Source organism: Lemur catta, chromosome 8 (assembly GCF_020740605.2).
Source record: "Lemur catta isolate mLemCat1 chromosome 8, mLemCat1.pri, whole genome shotgun sequence".
NCBI classification, from domain to species: domain Eukaryota; kingdom Metazoa; phylum Chordata; class Mammalia; order Primates; family Lemuridae; genus Lemur; species Lemur catta.
The window spans coordinates 654,519-677,110 of NC_059135.1; the positions used below are offsets into that span (position 1 = coordinate 654,519).

At 63.7% G+C, this 22,592-nt stretch overlaps 2 protein-coding genes across 10 annotated transcripts in view; one reads left to right on the forward strand and one right to left on the reverse strand.

Moving 5' to 3' along the window:
• The first annotated feature begins 461 nt into the window (after nt 1-461).
• STK25 (serine/threonine kinase 25) lies at nt 462-11,006 on the forward strand. Of its 4 annotated transcripts, none has more exons than XM_045559878.1 (12): nt 462-644; nt 846-965; nt 5,311-5,541; nt 6,262-6,318; nt 6,687-6,795; nt 7,435-7,592; nt 7,679-7,864; nt 8,022-8,167; nt 8,405-8,519; nt 8,861-8,932; nt 9,828-9,964; nt 10,320-11,006. In XM_045559878.1, exons 2-12 carry the CDS (start codon nt 936-938, stop codon nt 10,357-10,359), a joined length of 1,281 nt encoding a protein of 426 aa, XP_045415834.1. In that variant the 5' UTR covers nt 462-644; nt 846-935; the 3' UTR covers nt 10,360-11,006. The 4 variants fall into 4 exon arrangements, with proteins under 4 accessions (XP_045415834.1, XP_045415837.1, XP_045415836.1 ...); XM_045559881.1 differs by having other exon boundaries at nt 462-582; nt 5,241-5,541; XM_045559880.1 differs by having other exon boundaries at nt 462-582.
• Nucleotides 11,007-11,112: 106 nt separating this feature from the next.
• The window catches only part of FARP2 (FERM, ARH/RhoGEF and pleckstrin domain protein 2), a 120,009-nt gene continuing 108,529 nt past the window's right edge, over nt 11,113-22,592 (reverse strand). For 5 of the 6 annotated variants that reach the window (XM_045559874.1, XM_045559875.1, XM_045559872.1 and 2 more), the window contains 9 exons: nt 19,481-19,549; nt 18,650-18,739; nt 14,996-15,016; nt 14,688-14,770; nt 13,756-13,874; nt 13,326-13,489; nt 12,384-12,491; nt 12,016-12,167; nt 11,113-11,742 (listed from right to left, as the gene is read on the reverse strand). In XM_045559874.1, coding sequence (XP_045415830.1) covers nt 11,583-11,742; nt 12,016-12,167; nt 12,384-12,491; nt 13,326-13,489; nt 13,756-13,874; nt 14,688-14,770; nt 14,996-15,016; nt 18,650-18,739; nt 19,481-19,549 — 966 coding nt within the window. In that variant the 3' untranslated portion in view covers nt 11,113-11,582. The remainder of the gene's footprint in view (nt 11,743-12,015; nt 12,168-12,383; nt 12,492-13,325; nt 13,490-13,755; nt 13,875-14,687; nt 14,771-14,995; nt 15,017-18,649; nt 18,740-19,480; nt 19,550-22,592) is intronic. The other variant, XM_045559873.1, reaches the window with a different exon arrangement.

A 22,592-nucleotide genomic window follows, 5' to 3' on the forward strand; every position in this document is an offset into this window, starting at 1 on the left:
CGGGGGCACACCCGTGTCCCTCCCTGACCTCCCTGCGGCCAGTGACACCAGCGTCCCGCCACCGTGAGCCCAGGAGGTCTCATTATTAGCCCCTCACAGATGGGGAAACCGAGGCAGGAGAGGCCAACGGGCCGTGCCGGCGGCGTCTCCAAGGCCTGACGGCCCGTACGTGTGACCGGGCGGGCCAGTGCGGACAGGGCGTCGCGGCGTGGCCAGAGTGGGGGCACCTCGCACCCGAGAGGACAAGGCGGGGAGGACGTTGCGGGTGGGGCGGCGAGTCGCCGGCCCGGGCCGCCCCGCCGCGCCGGGCAGACGCAGGAGACGCCGTCCCAGCTTCGGTGGGAACCGGGCTCGGCGTCCCAGCGAGCCCCGCGGCACGCATGTGCGCCATGACTCCGCCCACCTGCCGCGAGGCCTGCCGGGACTTGTAGTCCAGCGCCGGCGGCGTCCGGTGCGGGGTGGAGCGGGACTCGGTGTCCCAGAGAGCCGTGCGCCGGGCCACGGAGCCACGCCCGCCGCCGCCGCCGCCGCCGCTCCGTGGGCTGAAGGGCCCGGGCGTCCCCGGGCGAACGGAGGCTGCGGGTGGGAGCCTTCGCGGGCGCTGCGGAGCGGGCCGGGGGAGGCCGGGATGGAGCCCCGCGGAGGTGGGCGCGCTGCCGGGCCGGCCGCGCCGGGGCGGTTGGGGCGGGCCCGGGAGGAAGCGGCCCGAGGGGCCGGGGCGGCGGGCACCGGCGGGGGGCGGCGGGCGCGGGGGTCGCCGGGGGCCTCCCGTCCCCAGCCCGCCGCCTCGGAGCTCGGCCCCCGGTGGCCGAACGGGCGGCGAGCGGGCCTGCCGTCCCTCACAGTGGACTGACGCGAGCGGGCCGGTTCCGAGCCTCGCGCGGGACCTCGGCGCCTCCCGGGCTGCGGACGGATGGTGCGAGGGCGGCGCGGCCATGGCTCACCTCCGGGGATTCGCCACCCAGGTGAGGCTCGGCGTCCGCCCGCGCGTGCGCGCCCCGAGCCGGCCCGACCCGGAGCCAGGGCGGCGCTCCCGCGCGAGGGGCGTGGGGCAGGGGGAGGGCCTCGTGCTCGTGGCTTTTTGGGTGGCAGGAACTCACGGGCCTCTGAAAATAGAGCCGCAGGGTGGCTTTCTTTGTGCGAGGTCAGGGAAGGGACACCTTACTCGGGGACAGTCCGCAGGGCTGGGCCCCTCGGGGGCATCGTGCGGGCACCTGGATCTGGCATCGAAGGGACCGGGAAGGTCGGTGCACGGGGGCCCGGGCCGGGCCGGGCAGGTGCAGAGGCTGTAGAGGGTCCCCGGAGAAGCAGGGAAATCAGAGCGAGAGTGTGTTTGTGTGTTTGCTTTCCGCGAGGGGAGGTGGAGAAGGCTGCTCTGCAGAACCTGTTTAAGCCCAGAGGAGCTGCACCTGGAAGATTCGAGTTATTAATGTCTGTCTTCTTCGGTTAGCTGGGTCTTGTAACGGCCAACATAGAGCCACCTTGAAGTTCTGGCCTTGTATGGTAACCGGCCACCTCGGAGGGACCCACTACTGCGAGCCCTGTCGGGGTTTCCCCGGAATGGGAGCAACCGCTGGGGCAGGAGGCAGGAGGGCGAGGGCAGCCAGCCTCGGGGCTGAGCAGTTGGCTTTTGTGTTTCAAAGCTAACGTGATCCAAAGATGGCAGAGCCGAGCCAGCACTCCGGCCACTAGGTTTTCCTGCATCCTGACCGTAGGTTTCGCTCTCCTTAATGCCTTGGCTGGGGCCAGGCCTTGGGCCAACCGCTGCAAGGTGTTGATGTCACCTCTCCAGACGGAGTAGCCCTCCCTGCTCACTGCTGCTGCCTGAGTTCTCGAGAGCTGGGAGTGCCGAGGGGCAGGAAGCGCGGCCTTCGCATGGGGGCAGGAACTGCAGTCAGGGCTCCTTGGAGGAAGCCAGACCAGCCTGGAAACCCGGAACAGCGGAGCCGCTGCTGGGCAGGGCATCCTGGACCAGCTGCAGTCACCAATGGGAACTGGGGCCTGCTGACTGATGCTGAATTAAGCTAACAGATTTTCTTTTATTTGTTTTTGACATTTTGTGTCTGGTGAATTATATGACTAAGGTACTGGGAGGAAAAGCTGTCTCCAGCTTATAAGAACTGCAGGAATAGCTCCTGTGAGTCACGGGATGAGAAATTAGAGCTGAGCTGTCCCGTCACTGTGTGTTGATGGTTCTTGGTCTGGTCAGAGCCAGGGGAGGGAATGCAGGGACACTGGAAGGGACCCGGAAGGTAAGATGTGCCCTCTTGCTTTTAGGGGCCCCTTTGTCCAGCCTGCACCGTGAGAGACTTGACTGTGGACAGTATCAGGAAACCTAGTAGGGTTGTTGTTTACTCCTGAGATGGTTGCCGCGGTGTCCTGTGGCCCCGCGGGGCCGTCCCTTTATGGGATAATGGGGGTGCGGCCCTGCAGGCTGTGCTTCTCCCCCCACCTGGCTGTGGGTGCTGCGGCAGCGTGTGGGCTCTCAGCTGCTCCCTGTGGGGTGGAGGCCGGGGGCGTCCTGGCTGTGTGCACTGGGTGCTCCCCTGGTTTCGTGGGGCGACAGTGACGGCAGATGCGTTGGCATGTGGAGGCCCCAGACCTGGCAGCCCAAGGGCAGCTTTGGAGAACAGGGGTCTTAAGGGTCAGAGCCAGTCAAGTGGCATGATCAGACCACCGTCCGAAAGAGGAGCCTGAGGCCTCCCAGCCTAGAAAGCCACTTAAATTAACTTCACCAAGGTGGGGTTGGGGATGGACTGTCCTTGCGAGGTCATTGTAGGGTCAGGGTCGCAGCAAGAAGGGTTCTTGTCATACCGTTTCTGCTCAAGCTGACCCCAGGTGGTGAGCACCCAAAGAGCACGGGATTTGGGGTCCCACCCTCCCTGCCGAGCCCAGGCTCTGGCTTAGGGGTCTGCTGCGTTCTCTTGCTGTGAGGCAGTGGAAGTCAGAGTGCCTGCCCAGGGGTTTCCCTTCTTGGGCTGCCGTGGGGGACCCGGCCTGGCTCCGGGCCCTGTGTGGAGAGAGTGGGTGGGAGGACATGTCATCAGCAGAGGCTTGAGGGTGGGAAGGGGACCCCTGAGGGTCGGAGGGGCAGAGGTGCTGGGTGATGCTGCCGGGCCGTGGCCCGCCTCCCCTGGGCCCTCTCTTAGGCACCCTAGGAGGCAGAGGACTTTGTCCTCAGAGTGACGGGAAGACATATGCTCAGGGCACCAGGCCTGGAGTCACCAAGATGGCCCCTTGGAGGTGTCTCCTGGGGCTGTACCGGGGTGGGGTTGGGGCTGGCGCTGAGGCCAGGTGGGTGGAGTGCCATTGCAGGGTGCCAGGTAAGCGCTGGCGGGCTGAGCCCACCGCAGGGGGATTGGGTACGACCGCTGGGCCTGATGGGGGAGGGGCAGGCAGAAGCAGGCTGGGGCTGAGCCCTCGTCCGGGACCGGGCAGGGGATGGCGGTCCCCCCGGCTGGTCCCCCACTGGGAAGTGGGGAAGGTGCCCCACGGCAGGAGGTGATGTTTTAACGCAGTCCGCTTGCCGGTCTCGGCCTGTGGGCTGGTGACGAGAGTGCGCGTCGGGGGTTGGTTTTTCCTTCAGCCCGGGCTGGTTCTGATCTTGTCTGTGCCACCTTCCCCAGCCTGCAGACAGTGGAGTGCTTGTGACTCCCGTTAGGGTGCGAGGTCTGGAGTGGGGAGACTGGGGCAGCTGCAGCTCACCTTGGCTAGCGAGGCCTGAGGGACCCCAGCAGTAGCCGCCCTCTCTGTCTGGCCAAGTCCCTCTACCTTGGCCTTGGGGGGCCCTAAGCACCCCCTGCTCTGTCCTCCACGCGCTTTAGGGCTGGGCTGCCGGTTCTGGTGAGGGGGTGAGAAGGGTCGCTTTTGGCTGAACTGGCTGCCGTGTCCTTGAGTGGCCGACCCTCGGCTCAGCCCGGGTGTGTGTGGCTGCGGCGGCCGACCTGCCCTGGCTGCTGCGCGGGGGCCGCCCCAGGCCTTGCCAAGCCAGCCTGCGTGGAAGGACTGCGTGGCCTCTGTTGAGATGCTGCCCTCGTCCCCTGGCCCTGGCAGGCTCTTCTCCAGAGTTCCTGTCACCTCGAGGCCTGGCGCTCGGAAGGCGGTTGGGCAGCTGCCCGTGAGCCGTCCTCCTCCTGGTCAGAAACCCTGGAAAGCAGCTAATTGGCAGTTTCAGCCTGAAGCGTAGTCTCTGGCTGGGACGACGTCCAGTTGGCCCCAGCCTCTGTGCCTGGCCACGTTATATTGGCACCAGGACGCTGTCATGGGCAGCCCCTCGTCGGGAAGCACTTCCTGGTGGAGGTGAGACCCAGCAGGGCTTGGGGAAACTGCCCGAGTCTGGACGAGATGCGAGGCTGCTATCCCGGCCCTCGTGCAGGCCCTGCTCAGGGTGGGCCGAGCGTGTGCTGGCTCCCTCCGCCCTCTTGTCACCCTGGCCTGTGCGGGCCACCCCTGGCGTTTCTGAGAACATGACTGGTTGGTGCTTGGTGTGGGGAGCACAGTGTTCTTGGGGGCAGGGGATGCCCGGGGGCCTCTGTCCTGGACGAGCTCTGGGAACCATCTCAGCCCCTGGTACCGAGGCAGCAGTGCGGAGCGGGGGTGGGGGGGCTGCCCAAAGTCAAGGCCTGAGGACACACCTCCTGCCACTGGGGCCCACTGTGCCGTGGACGTGGGCACCTTCCACAGCAGTGGCTCAGCCGCCTGTAGGCCTTGTTTGTTTAAAACAGGCCCCTGTGCGACAGCTTTGTGCGTCTGAGAAAGCGTCAGTCTCAACTCGGTGCTGGTGTGAGGGTGTGGCTGTCAGGAGAACCGATTTGGGGGTGAGGGGCCCTTTCTAAGGGGTGTGGCTTTCAGGAGTGCAAGAAAACTTGGTTATCAGATGCTGGGTTTTTTGTTTGTAATAGAGTTTATTAGAGCAATTTCAGGTTTATAGCGAAATAAGTTCCTAAACATGCTCCCCCTCCCCCGGGGGCGTTAGCCTCTTATTAATGTCTTGCATTGGGGGGTGCATCGTTGACAGCTCACAAGACAGTGTCAACACTTTGTCATTGCCCGAGGCGCGTGGTTAAGTCAGGGTTCGCTGTGTCCGCCAGAACCCTGGCTGCTTTGGACTGTGTGGGGACGTCTCCCTGGCACGGAGAGTTCAGTGTAGGTATTCGGAGCAAAGAGGGACACAGAAACCAGAAGGGGTCGAAGTGCCCTCTTTGGCCCCCCACCCCCCACTTGTGGGTCCCCCATCCCAGCAGGGCAGCCTGTGCCGTCGGGCTCCAGAGCTGACCGGTGCCGCCTGCCTCTGTCCCGGCGGCCCCGCAGCACCCGCGAGTGGACCCTGAGGAGCTCTTCACCAAGCTCGACCGCATCGGCAAGGGCTCGTTCGGGGAGGTGTACAAGGGCATCGACAACCACACCAAGGAGGTGGTGGCCATCAAGATCATTGATCTGGAGGAGGCCGAGGATGAGATCGAGGACATCCAGCAGGAGATCACTGTGCTCAGCCAGTGCGACAGCCCCTACATCACCCGCTACTTCGGCTCCTACCTGAAGGTGCTGCGGGGAGGTGGGGGCTGCTTGCCCTGTGCCAGGCCCGCTCCTCCATCTCCAGGGGGCAGCGATGGGCCTGCGGACACCCGGTGGGGCAGGGTAGCGGGGAGGGGCAGGGGGCCACCAGGTGCGAGGGGTCCCGGTCTGGAAGGGCAAGGAGGCCCTGACAGTTCACATGGACTCAGCTTCGTGGCGGAGCAGACCCTCCAGGAGATGGCAGCCCTGGGGCAGGCGGGGCGTGGGCAGGGTCTGTAAGGGTCGGTCGGCTCTGCATTGGCCGGAGGGACCCATTCGCCTGCCAGCAGTGCCTCCTGTGGCCAGGGCAGTCCATGGGGTGGCCGCAAGGGCCCTGCTCACAGCACTCGGGGGACCCCTGCAGGTGGGGCCCCAACCCCTGCTGGCCGTGGTCACTCAGAGGGCCTGGGTCGCCAGCCTGGGCTTTGAGGGGGTGTTTACTGGTGGGGTGGACTTGGCCCCCGCTGTGAGCACTGGGTCCGTCACCAGGTGCTGACAGCAGGGGTGTGGCGGGAGGGGAGCCGGGCAGGGCTGCCGGAGCCCTTTGCTGTCGGGTCCCTGCCAGGGACAGGCCTGCTGGGCCCACGTGGCCTGAGCCCTGGCTGACTCCGCCTGCTGGGGAGTTGGGAGGGGCTGGCCCGTGGCCCCACACCTGGGCACGGCCCCCGCGCTCACTGCCGACGGCTGACGGGATCTCTCTGGTCCCAGAGCACCAAGCTGTGGATCATCATGGAGTACCTGGGTGGCGGCTCCGCACTGGACCTGGTGAGTTGTGGGCCGCGGCAGTGGACACCTTGCTGTGGGGGGTCGTGTGACATCCCAGGGCTCACCAGCCTCGGGCTCAGGGCTCCCTCAGGCCACCTCTCCTTTGGTGCCCAGCAGCTTGGGTGTCAGTTAGGAATCACCTGCCAAATGCAAGCTGCTCCTCACAGCTCTGCCTGGTGCTGACGGGTGCTGGTCTGTGCCGCCCTGGGGGGGCGGGCGGGTCTGTGCCCCCAGCCGACCTGGGTCTGCAGCTTAGTTCTGTTCCCAGAGTAGTTAAAGGCCCCCGGGGCCCCTCCCCTGTTGGAGAGGCAGCGCTGGGGCCTGGGGTGGGCTGGAGCTGAGCCCCCTTGTCCTACCTTCCCGTCCAGCTTAAACCGGGCCCCCTGGAGGAGACCTACATTGCCACCATCCTGCGGGAGATTCTGAAAGGCCTGGATTATCTGCACTCAGAACGCAAGATCCACCGGGACATCAAAGGTCCTGCCGGGGGTGGCACGGCCCGTCCTGAGCCCCACTGAGCCTGGAGCTGCCGGGCCTGTCGGGGCTCAGTGGCTGGTGGTGTCCGAGGTCTGAGGGGTGGGAGCCCTGCGGCTTCCCAGAGTCAGTGGTTCTGTCCTGCCCCGGTTCCTGAAGATGCTGCTCGTGACAGAATTTCCCCACGGGCTGCGGAGCCAACCGACTGTGCACCTAGAGCAGGGAGGGCTCAGACTGAGGCCGCAGATGGCGGCTCTCGCCTGCCGTGTCGGCCGTGGGCTGGGCGACTGCCACTGTAGGTGGGGGGTGAGTCTGGCCGAGCAAGGGACTTCGTGGCCCATGTCGGCCATGCCCTTGGTCAGGGTCCCCTCTCAGGAGCCCGTTAGGGAAGTTGCTCTGTGGTTGGGATTCGTGGTGACAAAGGCAGGGAGAGCATTCCTGGCACTCAGGCTGGGGGAACTCAGGTGGCCCTGGGTTTGAGAGTGGCGAGGAAAGCTGAGGTCCCGAACATAGCCCTGCTGGTGTCCCCAGGAGGCCGGGTGGACACCTCCCTGGCACCTCTCGGGCAGCGGCACGCAGGGCTGCCCAGACTGGGGCCCGCGTGGTGCTGAGGGTGATGCCTGCCTGTCCTGTGTCAAGCAGCTGCCAATGTGCTGCTCTCGGAGCAGGGCGACGTGAAGCTGGCAGACTTCGGGGTGGCCGGGCAGCTCACGGACACGCAGATCAAGAGGAACACCTTCGTGGGCACCCCCTTCTGGATGGCGCCTGAGGTCATCAAGCAGTCGGCCTATGACTTCAAGGTGGGTGTGGCCGGCGGGCGGGTGTGGCAGTGGCTGCGGCTGGCTCGGGTGCCGCTGGGCAGTGACAGTCTTCATGTCCTGTCCAGGCTGACATCTGGTCCCTGGGGATCACGGCCATCGAGCTGGCCAAGGGGGAGCCTCCGAACTCCGACCTCCACCCCATGCGCGTGCTGTTCCTGATCCCCAAGAACAGCCCGCCCACGCTGGAGGGCCGCCACAGCAAGCCCTTCAAGGAGTTCGTGGAGGCCTGCCTCAATAAGGACCCCCGCTTCGTAAGGCCTGGGGGCCGGGGGGCTTGGGGTGGGCAGCTGGGTCCAGGGGCACGGCCCGCCGGCCACCCCAGCCCCCGTAGCCCCGTTCCAGCCTGTGTCTGCTCTCCTGAGGGCGTGGCCGGGCTGTGCCTGGTGACTGGTGTCTGTCCCCTGCCAGCGGCCCACGGCCAAGGAGCTCCTGAAGCACAAGTTCATCACGCGCTACACCAAGAAGACGTCCTTCCTCACCGAGCTCATAGACCGCTACAAGCGCTGGAAGTCCGAGGGCCACGGCGAGGAGTCCAGCTCCGAGGACTCGGACATGTAGGGCCCTGCCCGTCCTCGTGACAGCCCTGGGCCGTGACAAGGGTGTGGTCCCCACCGCAGGGCAGGGGTTTGGGCGCTAGTTGTGACGTCGGGCAGGGTCCCTGAGTGCCCCTGGGCTCTGCAGCCTGGCGGAGCCCACCCAGCACTTGGGTCTCGCTCTGGGCCCTGAGGGGCCCCAGAAGGGAATGAGGGTGGGGGGTTCCCAAGGCCCTTGTGACTCGTCATCCTCTGCAGTGACGGCGAGGCTGAGGACGGGGAGCAGGGCCCCATCTGGACGTTTCCCCCCACCGTCCGGCCGAGTCCACACAGCAAGCTGCACAAGGGGACGGCCCTGCACGGCTCACAGAAGGTCTGTCCCTGGTCCCCCCAGAGAGGACCGGCCCCGGCTCGGCTCCCCCGGGCGGCAGGGCGGGCCGGGTGCGGGGCCCTGTGCCTGGAGCCGGTGTTGTGCACGCGGGGTCTGAAGCCCAGCGTGGGCCTGGTGTGGACGCCCTAAACCCCACGTGTGTGGGAAGGCTGGGCTTGTCCAGAGCTGACGTTGTGGGGAGAACGGACCGAGGGGGGGTGGGGGGGTCGTAGGCCCTCAGGCCTGGCCGCCTGGTGGCTTCGGGGCCGCCCCAGGGCGTGTGCCTCATCCTTCCAAGGACACCAGAAACCGGCCCTTCACCCGCCTTGGCTTCCCCTTCGCAGCCCGTGGAGCCCGTCAAGAGGCAGCCGCGGTCGCAGTGCCTGTCCACGCTGGTGCGGCCCGTCTTCGGGGAGGTGAGGGGCTGGGCCTGGGGCGGGACGCAGGTGCCTCCTTTGTCGCCTGGCACAGGCCCTGCCAGCCCCGGGCACAGGCTTACATCCGGCCGGCTGACTGTGGTTTAGACTCGGGGGCGGCTTTCTGGGGGAAAGGACCCAGACCCTCGGGGGGTGGACTGTCCTAGTGCCACCCGTTTATGTTCCCAGACCTGCTGGGGTCCTCTGGTGGCCAGGTTGGCTTTGCACAAGAACTGACCTCCTGAGAGTCTTTCCTCAAGGCGCAGACGCGCTGGACGACTCTAATAGAAGGTTTAGTTTTTGACGTTGGGGTCAGTGCCAGGGCAGCGCGGCCGTGTGACCCTGTGTCAGCGTCACCTGATGAGCATCATGCCCAGAAAGGCCATGCAGACAGGAGCCCCGTGCTGGCCCTGGGGCCTGGGCAGGGGTCAGGCCAGGTCTGCCCTCCAGGGGCCTCAGTCCCCCTCGGGCCAGGCAGCACCTGCAGCCCAGGAAGGGGCGCAGAGGCTGCTGGGGAGACGGTGGGGCAGCCCCAGCCCCCCTGGAGGCCCGGGCAGGAAGTGGCTGCCTGGGGCCAGATGCTGGCAGCCCCCGGTGTAGCCGTAGGCAGCGGCAGAGCCCTCTGGGTGTGAGGGGACAGGGCGCACAGGGCACTCCGGCGTGTCTGGGTGGAGCCTGCTCATGTGCTGCTGTGACCCTCAGCGGGGAGGAAGCCACCTGGTCCCCTGAGGACGGAGGCCCCAGAGTGCAGTGGGGCGGGCTCCGTGGTGTCAGGGCCACTGAGGCCCGTCGGCCGGCGGCTGTGCCAGGTTCAGGTCACAGGCACGGGGCCCCGAAGCCTGTGGTGCCCGCAGAGGCGGCTGTCGGGCCCGTCAGGCGCGTGGCCTCTTTGCAGCTGAGAGACAAGTACAGGCAGAGTGGCGGCGGCGTGGGTGCGCTGGAGGAGCTGGAGAACGCCTTCAGCCTGGCGGAGGAGGCCTGCCCCGGCATCTCGGACACGCTGATGGCGCACCTGGTGGAGCGCGTGCAGAGGTGAGGGCAGCCCGCCGTGGCCTCACGGGGCGTCCTGCAGTGCCTGGCCCGGTTGTGCAGCTGACCTCTGCCTGGTGGCGTCCAGGAGCTGCGCTGAGGGGTGGCAGGCGTCCCCTGCAGCGCCGGAGCTGCCCGCGTCCCGCCCCACCCTCCCGGTGCCGGCCCGGGGCCTGCACACACAGACCATCCCCCGCCAGCTCGTGGGGTGGGGTCCTGGCCGCGCTGCTCCCGAGACCAGTGTGTCGGGGACACCTGTGGACCCCCGCGGTGCTGCTTGCCCCAGCCGCCACCCGGGAGGCCGTCGGGAGGCCGGGCTGCGGCGGGGCGGAGCAGCGGTGGGCTCTCGCCTCTGCAGGTTCTCACACAGTCGGAACCACCTGACGGCGACCCGCTGAGGCTGCTGGTCACAGAGCAGGGACCGCGCCTGTCCCGAGCTCCGTGACAACTGTGCTGACTCAGAAGGCCTGCGTGCCATCTCCTGCCTGCAGGACACGTCAGAGCCCATGGGCCTCACGCGCCAGGTCACGGTCCCCTTCCCTGCAGTGTGCGGTCCCACACGCCCACCCCGTCCTCCCCCTGCTGGCTGTCGGAAGCTGTGCCTGGCAGCGGAGCCCCCAGAGGACCACGCAGCCCCGTGGCAGCCGGCGTGGCCCAGTCACCGCAGCATCCCACGGGAGCTGGTCCCGGCCCTCTGTGGACTCACCTGGCGCCCAGACCAAGGGTCAGAGCGACTGTGGGGGCAGCTCTGCCTCTCGCCCCCTGAGGCAGCGTGGGGCCGGGGGAGCCCCCAGAGGAACAGCCTGGTCCTCCTCACCTGCCTGGGACATGTCCTGCTGGGCCCATGGTGGCCCAAGATGGTCATAGGTTTGCCTTGTGGTGTCAGATCAGGTACTGTGTCTGCTCATAAGTATTCGTGTTCTCCAGACTGTTGTGTTTTTTAAGACAAGTGAGCTTGTTTCCCCAAGTGTTTGAGGTTAAGGTGTTAGTTTTCATAGCACACTGAGAGGCCCCCACCACTTTCAATAAAGACCTGAACTGGAAATGTGCAGTGTGGCAACTCGGGCAGGCGCGTCCCTGTGTCCTTGGTCTCCTGGTGGCAGTGCCCGGCCCGACTCCGCGCCACAGTGAGGCAGAGAAGAGCACGCAGGTGGGCGGGCGATGCGGTTTATTTTTAACAAGACACACGTGACGTCTGCTCCCCACCGGAAGGAACATGGGGGCCTAATAAATACGGGGACCTCCCCCCCCAGACTCGCCCAGTGGCGACCAGACCACTCCTCTGTGGTCACCCAGACAGATGGGCCCTTGGCCCTCCCAGGGACAGAAGAGAGGGTGGGTGTGGCCGCCTGCCCTGAGCTTTGTTCCAGGCCCGTCCCCGGCAGGGCCCTGCTCTGGGGCGAGCCTGGGTCGGGTCCCTGCCCACGGCTTTCGAGCCAGGAGCCTGCGGCGCCAAGCGTGAGGCCTGCACGTCCTTCCCAGTGCTGCGAGGGCTGCACTGGCTCTTGGGAGGGGACACAGCCCCCAATGTCACTGTGAGGCCCACCTGTACTGCCGCGGAGCCGACAGGGTGAGGCCGCAGCTGCCTTTGTCCTCTGGGGGGACGCGGTTCCTCGTCCGCTCACACCCCGAGGCTCTGCGACGAGTCCTCGGCAGGACGAGCTTCCTCCTTCCTTCCCCCCAACGGCCCCTGGGGGCTGGAAGAGTGCTCCCCGCACTCCTGCGTGAGGTTCGGGGGCCTCCCCGGCGAGCTGCTGGCCTTCGCGATCACCTCCACCCACCTGGGGGAGAGGCCAGGCATCAGGAAGCCCCAGGGTGCTCGGCTGGTGGGCAGGGCACCGTCTGGCCATCAGCCCGTGGGTTGCACCCAAGACTTGACCCCAGAAGAGGGGTGGCTGGGCCGGAGCAAGGGTCAGCTAGAAACCCTGGAAGCACCGGCTGCTCCCAGGACCCGGAAGATTTGCCTCCAAGAGTGGGAGGAGGAGACGCTGAGGCTCCTCAGGGCACCAAGTGCTCGGCCCAGGGAGCGGACCAGGGCTGCCCCCCAGAATCACCTCTCGAACGTGTACTTGCTCTCGGCCCGGAAGAAGTAGACGTGGGACTTGAACTGGAGCTTGAAGACGTGGTCCTTGTGGATGCCGTCGGCCTCCCGCGGGACGCTCACGCTGTAGCCCAGCAGCGGGAGGCTGGCCAGGGGGTGGTCGTCCTGGAGGGGGCAGGGGCTCAGGCCACCCTGACCAGTGCCGGGGAGGGCCCGGTGCTGTCCCCAGGGCCCCCGCCTCTCCCTGCACGTGACACAGACCCACGGGCCACGGGTGCCTCCTGCCCTCTCACACGGGGGGCACCGGGCGAGTTTGTGGGGGGGGCGGGGGGGACCGAAATGCAGAGGATGAGGAGGGCGGGGCTGGGGTCCCCCCCGTACCTGGTGAGTTTTGTAGAAGAACAAACAGAAGTTGGTGAAGACCACCCAGAGCTTCTGCCAGCCGTTGCTGTTCTTGAACTTCCTCAGCAGATACCCTGAAAGCTGGTTCTGTCGAGAGCAGGGGGACGGGGGCATAAGCAGGCCGGGGCAGCCTCGTCCTCCTGGGGCCGCGGGAGGGGGGGTTGGCCCCCGGGGACCCCAGAGGCCTTCCCGGACGGAAGTTTCTTCATTGACGCTGTCGCTGTCGACACTTAAAATCTAGACACTGAATTTATTTAAAAAGTCAGTGCCCTGAGTACAGTAACCTCAGCCTCCCAGCAGCCAGAGGAGAGAAGATACCTCAAGAGACAATATGTTGAGCCAAGTCTGGAAGGTTCTTTCAAGTGATGGGTGGGGGAGAGGCTGCCCCAGGCCATCCCCGAGCTTGTGGTGCCCGCTCTGGCAGGGTCAGCAAGGGTCAGCCCCCACACAGGGTGTGCTCTGGGGTCACCAGGGGGGCTCCTGGCTGCTGCCCAGAGAGAGGGGCTCTGGGGGGACAGTGGGCCCAGGCTGAGGGGAGGGGGTCCCGCGAAGGTGGGCCAGGGCAGGAGCCTGGGGCGAAAGGCTGCAGCTGTGGGGAGGTGGTGACAGGGACACACCCAGGGGCTTTTCTCAGAACCTTCCACAGGACACCAGACTTAGACCTGGGGGGGGGACACCCCTGTCAAAGAGGGTTTGAGTGGACGAGAGGGACTTTCCCAGAGGACTTGTACCAAGTGTCCCCCACAGCCGCACCTGTGGGGTTTTGTAGAACAAACAAGTCGTGACGACCACCCAGAGCCTCTGCCAGCCGTTGTTCTTGAACTTTCTCAGCAGAACTTCTGAGAAGGTTCCAGAACTTTCGCCGGGGCCCAGCCCTGCCAATTGGGACCCGTCTCAGCCCCTCTCTGCAGCCACCTGTACCTCGACAGCCGCGCTGTGGTCGGCTCTGGACACGCTGGTGTTGCGGTACCAGCACACGTGCATGGTGGTGTTGGCCCGGTGCGGGCCCTGCCCCTCCAGGGAGCCGCGGGCGTCCCGGGCATCTTCCTCCAACTCCTGCTCCGGAGCGGCCTCGTCGGGGTGTCCTGGGGGCGAGGACGGCACAGTTTAACGGGGCAGCAGCCTGTGCCGGAGAGGGGAGCACAGGTAGAGCACACCCGCACCCCGCAGTGCCCAGGCGGCAGCCAGGGCAGCTCGAGGACCCTCCGCCTGCCCGGCCGTGGCCTGGAACATTCCTCCAGGAAGGGAGCACACGGCAGCGCGGCAGGCTGCCTGTGACCAAGGGAAACACTTCCAGGAAAGCTTCCTGCGGCGCAGTAGGGCGCTCCTGGGGGCCTTGGGCACCACTCACCGGGGGCGTGGGCACACACAGGGCCCCCCGGCAGCACGGGGCACGTGTCGCCACTGCCCTGGGCTGCTTGGATCGCGGCGTTCAGGTCCAGCATCCACTTCTCCTTCTCCAGCCGGGTGCTGCAGGGGGGTGGGGGGCGAGGCTCAGGACGAGGGAAGCGGGGGCCGCGCCACCCTGTGCTCCGTGAGCCCAGAGAGGCGGGGAGGGCCACGGCGCCTAAGCACGGAACGGGGCCCCGGGCTCAGCTGTCCTGATCTCTAAGTCTCGGACGCCGACCTGCGGGTTCCGGGGTGGGGCTGAGTGGCAGCATGTCCTGCTGGGCGCCGAGTGCCCTGTGCTGTCTTGACGTCGGCAGCGCCCTGCAGGCGGGCACAGCCTGGTACTGGCACCGCGGCAGGGCCACCACCTGGTGAGCTGGTGCGTTTGGTTTGGGGAGAAGGAGGAAGGCTCCATTTCCTTCTGGGTGGCACCTGGTCTGCCTCACGGGAGCCCCTACGGCCGCCAGGGCAGCAGCAGCGCCTCCCTGGGCCTGGTGCAGCCGCCTGCCGGGGCTTCTCCCACGAGCCCCGCACTGTTCTCCTTGACGGGAGGGTTGGGAAGTGCTTGTACCCTGGGAGACTGACCGCAGGGACCCTGGCCACTCGCCTGCCCCATCCCTGAGAGCCCTGGACAGCGTGGGATCCTTGTCACGCACTGAACCCGAGGGTGTAGGGAGCAGCTCTTCTGGAACCTTCTCACAGGTCGGCAAGCACCCTCCCCGGACAAGGCCGAGGCTGCAGCTTTGGCTGCGTCACTTGGAGCAGAGCTCAGCGTCAAAGGGGGCACGTGCCCGGGGGCTCCAGGGAAGGCCCCCGTGCAACTGAGGACTCGTGACAGCAAAGTCCCCACCCCTGCGCCCCAGCCTGCGTGGGACGGAGACGGGAGGGCCCTACCTGGCCGCGACCACGATTGTTTTCTGAGCCGCGTAGATGGTGAAACAGTGTGGAACGGGCCACTCGTTCTCACTCTCCTCCACCTGCGGGCGGGAGACGAGGGGTCTCATGGAGGGGGACGGAGCAGGCTGACCCCCGCCGGAGGCACGAGTGGGGACCGCCGGCAACACGGGCGCCCAGCCTGAAGCCCCGTGTCCCAGTCTACGTTGACTCTACGAGGGCGGCTACGGGGGCCAGGCCGCTGTCCCCACGCCACTGCAGCCGCCACCAGGCGCTGAGCTGTGGGCCAAGGGCCACCAACTACTCACCGGGGGGTCCAGCACTATTAGCTGAAAATCAAGCAAAGGAGAAAATGTTGAGCATTTTCATTATTAAAAAGAGAGTTCTAGACAGTTCACCTCTAAACCTGGTTAGAGTTTATAAACCTAACAGTGAAAGAAAACCTATTAGAGACCAGTCCTAGCTGTGAGTGGCTGCATGAAATAGCTTGAATGTGTTCCCACAGCCAACCCAGAGGTGCACACAAGGAGCTGCCCCACGATCAAGTCGGGCTGTTCTAGGGACGCAAGGACAGTTTGGCGTCAGCTGACTGGTAACTTCATCTATCAGAATCAGAGAGGAACGTGATCATTTCCCACGTGCTGCAAACACCTGACAATACCTATTAGAAATAGAGGGGAATGTTAACGTGATAAAGGTCGCCTTTCTCATGCCAAGAGCCACCTCCTTCCCTCTACAGTCAGGAATGAGGGCCAGCTCTGTGTCCCCAGGACCAGCCAGTCACCAATGACCCCACAGAACCCAGAGCTTCCCTGTGCGGGGCCTGTGGGGTCCCAACCGCTGAGCCTCACCCTGGACATTAAAGGTCTGAATCAGTAATCCCAGCGCTTTGGGAGGCAGAGGCGGGAGGATCAGTTGAGGTCAGCAGGTGGAGGTTACAGTGAGCTATGATGACACCACTGCACTGCAGCCTGAGAGACAAGCAGAAAGGTCTGCAGCAACACAAGCAATGGCCGGGCGCGGTGGCTCAGACCTGTGATCCCAGCACTCTGGGAGGCTGAGGCGGGAGGATCGCTTGAGGTCAGGAGTTCGAGACCAGCCTGAGCAAGAGCCAGACCCCGTCTCTACTAAAGATAGAAAAATTAGCTGGGCATGGTGGTGGCACCTGTAGTCCCAGCTACTCGGGAGGTTGAGGCAGGAGGATCACTCGAGCCCAGGAGTTTGAGGTTGCTGTGAGCTATGATGACACCACTGCATTCCAGCCAGGGTGACAGAGTGAGACTCTGTCTCAAAAAAAAAAAAATAAAAAAAGCAATGGTTGGTAAAACCTTGTTGAGAAGTTAGTCTTCCCCTAAGTTAATACATAAACTTAATGCAATTTCAATTAAAATCTCGATGATGTTTTGAGGGGAATTTGTCCAATGACGTCAAAATTTACGTGGAAGAATTAAATGCTTGAGAATAGCAAAGAACACTCTCAGGAGGAAGAACAAGGGATGGACGTCTTCATCCGCACAAACACCACCGCACTGGACACTAAGGAGAGCGTGGCCTGAGGACGGACAGAGCCCAGAGGTCTTAGGGGACAAAGGCAGCCTCTGAGATCAGTGAGCAAGGAAGGACCCAACCAATAATGGGCACAAGTGACTAATGGGGAGAAAGTGTCACCTCTAAATCTAATAACATTTATGAAAACCAATTCTAGGCAGACTAATTAGATGAGGAAAATGAAACCACAAAAAGGTGCCAACAGGCCGGGCGAGGGGGCGGCGCTCGTAACCCCAGCACTCGGGAGGCTGAGGTGGGAGGGTCACCGGAGCCCAGGGGTCTGAGGCTGCTGTGAGCTACGATGACGCCACTGCTCTCCACTGAACTCTGCCTCAAAAACAAAGTGCCAATGTAAAACTGGCAGGAGGAAGAACTTCCTGAGCCCCGTACGAAGGACAGAAACCCTCAGGGAAAGAAACGGCAGAGCTGATTCCAGACGGTCCCTGACTCTCAGCTCTACGCTGGTGTGAGGTGACACGTTCAGGGCAGCTCTGAGTGCCCGACGACCACCCTGTCTCACCGCCAGGGCAGCAGTCAACGAATGACACGGGGTGTTCCACACTTCGGGGTGCAGTGGCTTTGTGTGGCTGCAGGCCAGTGCACGTGTTCTGAGCACGGCTGAGGTCGGCCTGGCTACGCTGACACGCAAGGCTGAGCTGTATTCAACGCGTTTTTGATGTCTGTTATTTTCAGCTTACATTGGGTTGTTTATCAGGACGTAGCCCTGCCCCAAGTCAAGGAGCCCCTGTAGACGGCAAATGTCTACCTTCACTCCTCTAACAAGCACTTGCCGGGTGCCCGCGCTGTGCCACTCCGGAATGAGGCACGCACGGGCCTGTCAGGGTGGAGCCAGGCGGCGGGCGAAGAGAGAGGCCGGCACCGACTGAGGAAGGTACTTCTGACCTGTCAGGGTTCTCTACTATTTTACGTAAAGGCTTCACAGACGTGGACAAGCAGCTCACGTGGAGACCAGAGAGAAAACAGTGCCAGGAAGTAGGAGCCAGGTCACCGGACGGCCCGACAGATGCCAAGGGAAGCAGTGGCCGCTCAACTCACCAGCCGGGGACCAGGGCCGGACGGAGGCCACGTCCACACCCGGCGCCCGGCCGCGCCTTAGCGGGAGCACTCAGAGCCGTAACCGCACGTGGACCCTTTGCTCAAACGCATCTGTGTTTTGGGATGGATCTTAAAGACACAATCACAGGTGTGTGGACGGACGAGGCCTGCCAGGGCCACGCACGAGCCTCCACAGCTAGACGCAGCCGCAAGCCCAGTGACGGGCAACGGGGTGACTGGGCTCGGCCGCCCAGGCCAGCAGGCATCTCTGCCGTGAGGACGGCGCAGGGGACACGAGAAGATGCTCGTGACAAAGTGCTGAGTGAAAACAGCGTGGGTTACAAGACAGCCTGTGGAAGGTGATCCCCCTGTGGGGACAAGGACACTCCTCACGTGTGACCTCAGGGACGCGCTGCAGAATGCTCTCGCGGTCCTGCTGGGTGCTGCAACTGTGACCTGTTTTTATTTTACATTTTCAGGTATTTTTTCTATAATGAAAGTGTGATTTTAAAACAGATGGGGTCTGGTTCCAGGGACGGCAGATGAGGCCGTTCAGCCCGACCTCCCCAGCCGAGGGCTGGAGGAGCAGAGCGAGCGTCACGGATACCCGCGGGCAGGACGGAGCTGGTGTCAGGCCCCAGCCAGTGGCCCCCGCGTGGGAGGCCCGGGGGGGCCCGTCCGCTGCAGCAGCTGTCCTGGGCCAGCAGCACGTCCCGTGGCCAGGCCTGGACGTGGCTCCCGGCGTCCCTGCCGGGCCCAGGGAAGGGACGGCGAGAGGCGGACGGGCAGGGGGCTCAGGTCTGTACGGGAGCCGCCCACGACCGAGGACAGTTTCATCGACCACGAAAAGCAGGTACCACAAAGGACAAGGCTGACAAGCGGCATCACATTAAATGAAGCACTTCGCCCCCTCACAAGACAGAATGAAAGTGTCCCTGGTCCAGCCACTGTCCCACCCCAGGAGCTCAAGGCAAACGGCCTGTGTCCAGCGCCAGAGGACGCTGAGCGTGGGGCTGTTCAGGTGACGGATCCCAGGTAGGTCAAAGGGCAAACCAGAGCCGCACGTGACCCCGGGTGGGTGTCATGGACAGGGGGTGGGTGTCACGGACAGGGGGTGGCTGTGGAGGACGTCCCTGCAGAGGCTCACTCTGAGCTGGCGGCGCAGGCCTTGTGCTGCCGAGACCTCGGCCGAGCCCAGCGGGTCCCAGGCCGCCGGAGGCAGCGGCAGGAATGGTGACCGCGCTGGCCTGAGACGGGACAGCCAGGGAGGCCCAGGGCGCTTCTGCCCCCGCGGGTGGGATCCGCCTCTGCCCGAGGGGGGCAGTGCCCGCCCAGCGCACCAGGCAGACACCACTCACCAGCATGCCCCGGAGCGGCAGGAGGCCCCGGATCCGGAAGTGGCTGGTCCCCGAGGCGCCTTTGCTCGTGTACAGCAGCATGTCTGAGAACTGAGAGACAGAGCTTCAGTGACGAACTAGAGACGGCACAGTGACCGCCGTCCTGGCAGCCTCCCGGTGCCCGTCGTGTGGCTCTCAGCTCTTTTCAGCTTGTTGGAGATTTTTGGCAAAAAGGGACTTTTACTTCATTCATTTGATCATTTTGACCAGAAATAAGAAGTACCACATGGGCCAGTCCAGGGCCCCCAGGGCCACCAGGCGGGCTGGGTCACTGGCTGGAAGGAGGAGGGACTCTGGCTGGTGGGGACTCAGCCTCCCCGATAGGGTCCGGGTTGGAGCCCGCTGAGGCCCGAGGAAGGACCTGGTGGGGAGGATGGGCTGAGGGTCCCGGGGGCTGGAACCGGGCTCTGGGCCAGCAGCAGGACCCCTGGCCACGGGGCTCTTTGCAGACGCTTCCTGCGGCCACAGCGTGGGGACCTCTCCACGCCCAGCTTCTGCGTGTCCCACAACACGTGCCCAGGGCGGGGGGGGGGCGGCAGGGGGGCGGCCCTGGCTGGCACAGCGGCATCCGCACCCTCCCACACGGTGACCCTCCCACACGGTGACTCTGCCACACGGTGACCCTGCCACACAGTGACCCTGCCCGGCTCCTGACCGATGCCACCCACCCCCCCCCAGCCAAGGCCGCCAGGTGCCGCCTGCACAGAGGCTGGGGGCTGCTGGTGGGCACAGCCGCCTCAGACGGCCACCTGCTCCTCAGGGACGGCGGCTCACGCAGGGGACAGAACCCACCAGAAAGAACATCCTCTGCTGCAGGCCCTTCTTGGTGAGCTTGTGAAGGCAGCCCTCCCGGATAAACTCCTGGAAGACACAGACGAGGTCCCCTGTGAGGCGGGGACAGCCCTGCGCAGGGACAGCTGCGTGGCCCCCCGGCGGCCCCCCTGCCGTCAGCAGCACCCTCAGCCACCACGTCCTGTCCTGGTGGCAACTAACTCAGTCCCCACAGGTGTCTACTGAGCGCCCGCCCTGGGCCAGGAGCTCTGGAGCCTGAGATGACCAAGAGGTAAAGCGAAGGGTGTTCTCGGTGAGGAGAGGCTTCTGGAAGGTTCCACCACAAAGGTGCCATCTGAGTTCTGCTGCGAGAAAAACTGGGCAGAGCAGGTCTGAGGAACGGGGGGAGCAGGGGAGGGTCCCCACAAATGTTACCGAGCAACCTGAGCTAGCTGCCGCGGGGCATTAAATAAGGAAAAAGAGTCCCTAACGTCACACAGGCTTTGGCTTCCGAAGCAGCGAGGGGCTGAGGCCCCGGGAGGAGCCGCGGAGCGAGGAGGTGCCCTGGCCCTGGCCGGCATGTCCCCTCAGCTCTCCCACCCGCACCAGGAGCACCGCAGCCCAGGCGCCGCACGCATGTGCCCCGCGAGGTCCCCGACACCGGTGCTGATGGGGGGGGGCCTGGGAGGCCCAAAGCATCGCGAGCTCGGACTGTTCCGGAGCCTTTTCTACAGAGGCAGCTCATACGCCCTGAGAGCGTGTGGACAGCCCAGTGTTCTGTGTAAAGCACAGAAAGGGACACTGTGCAGGTGACCCTCACAGACAACGCGAGGTCACCGGCCCACAGAAGGGTCTCCCCGTGGTCGCACTGGTGCTTCTGCGTCACCCCCCACCCCGCTCGGAGAGGCCTCGGGCGAGACGGACCCCAGCAGCAGCCGCAGGTCCTGCCTGTAGGGTCTCCGTGCAGACCCAGGGCCGTCGCCCCCTGGGGACCCCAGAACTCCCAAGCAGCAGTCCCATTTTCAGAGCCCCCCCAGGGTGCGCCCCAGGCCCGGGGATGCCCTCTTCCCCGAGCTCCAGCTCCACGGACCCCTCGCCAAGCCCTTGAGTCTGAAGCCCCCGGCTGAGCCCTGTGCCCCAGCCCTGGGGAGGCACCTGCTGCCCCCAGTTGGTCCTCCCCCACCTGGCTCCTCCCTGGCTGTCTGCCCACCGGTGCCTGGCAGCCAGCCCCAGACCCGGTCACCAGGGCTCTGCTCGGGTAACGGTGTAGCTCCTGTCTCCGGACTGATACACACGTTCAACTCAGGGAGACAAGAGACCCTCGGTTCTAAAGACTCTGGAGATTTTGTCTAGTAACTGCAGTCACAGTGGCCGCATTTGCACGGCACCTACTGCGCGCAGGGCCCCGAGCTGGGCAGCTGATCCCGTTGGTCCCCACAACCCTGCAGCTGAGGGGGTGGGCAGCCTGCAGCCCCCACTGCCCTGTGTGGCTTGTCTGTCTCTCCCGTGACAGCCCCCGGGGCCATTAGGAGACATGTCAATGTGTAACCGAGCCCCTCGCCTGCAGTTTCCAGCCGGCAACACTAGCCAAGGAGAAAAAGAAACAGAACGATCTTAGTATCCATCAAAGCCCAAACTCTCATAACCTTCCTGTACATTCCAGTCTAATTCGTTTTCTGAGCTCATAGTTCCATGTTCTCAAAACTTTCTTCTAATAAGGCTAACACAGGAACACGACTTACACACACACTCTAATGCACAAATATTTGTGTTTAGACTGGAAACATATCCATGCAATTTTTAACTTCTATTTATTTTTGGAGACAGGGTCTTGCTTTGTTCCCTGGGCTAGAGTGCAGTGGTGTCATCATAGCTCACTGCAACCCTTGAAATGGGCTCGAGCCATCCTCCCGCCTCGGACTCACAAAGTGCTGGGATTACAGGCATGAGCCACCGCGGCTGGCCTTTCGTGAAATTCTTAAAATGATTTTCTTACATTTATCGTACTGAGTTCAAAGCAAAAAGCTCTGGTGACAGAAAGTAAGCAGCCCGACAGACACAAAGACCATGGAATGGGGAGTCCAGAAATAAATCCAGACCCTGTGGTCCACTGATCTCTTACTAGGGTGCCAAGCCAGGGCAACAGACGGTGCTGGACAGCTGGATAGGCACACGCAGAGGAGCGAAGTCGGACCCCTGCCTCATGAAGAGAATTGATAACATGTGTCCACACAAAACCTGTACATGAATGCTCATAGCAGCACTATTCATAGTAGCCAAAAACTGGAAGCTCAAGCGTCCATCAGCAGGTGAATGGATGGACATGTGGTACACATAGGATGGATTATTATTCAGCCACAAAAAGGAATGAACTACTCAGCTGGGCGCGGTGGCTCATGACTGTAATCCCAGCACTTTGGAAGCCTGAGGTGGGAGGATTGCTTGAGGCCAGGAGTTCAGGACCAGCCTGGGCAGCATAGTGAGACCCCATCTCTACCAAAAAAAAACAAAAGAAAAAGAAATGAAGTACTGACCTACGCTACAACACGCACGAACCTTGAAAACATTCTGAGTGACAGAAGCCAGTCACAAAAGCCCATATAACGTACGATTCAATTTCCACAAAATGCCCAGAACAGGCAACTCCTTAGAGACAGAAAGTGGATCAGTGGTTGCCAGGGTGAGGGGGGGCAGTGCGGAGTGGCTGCTAACAGGCGTGAGGGCGTGAGACTGTTCTGAACTGTGGCCTCACAGGCGTCAGCGTCCGGCTCCGGCCCCTGCAACGCGGGATCCTGGGAACTGCCGGGGCCCTGCTGCTGTGGGGGCGCGGCCCGCGTGCCAGCCAGGGTTGTCAGGAACGCTGCATCTGTGTCCGTTAAACCGATCAATCTTCCTCGGGTAAGAAAAGCCGGTTTAGAGTTGCTGAATGGTGTATTAATTCTGCTGTTTGCTTATGGTTGAATAAAAATAAAAACCTTGAATAAAAATAAGGAACTGTTCTGAATTAGACAGTGATGGTTGCATAACCTTGTGAATATACTAAAAACTACTAAATAATGCTCTTTAAAAGGGCGAATTTTGTTGTGTGTGAATTAGATCTCAACATAACTTACTGAGATATATTTTACTGGTT

Coding starts and splice junctions, on each gene's coding strand:
- STK25 (XM_045559878.1), top strand. CDS start 936: ATGGCTCACCTCCGGGGATTCGCCACCCAG. Junction 5,542..6,261: donor ACTTCGGCTCCTACCTGAAG/GTGCTGCGGGGA, acceptor CTCTGGTCCCAG/AGCACCAAGCTGTGGATCAT. Junction 7,865..8,021: donor TCAATAAGGACCCCCGCTTC/GTAAGGCCTGGG, acceptor GTCCCCTGCCAG/CGGCCCACGGCCAAGGAGCT.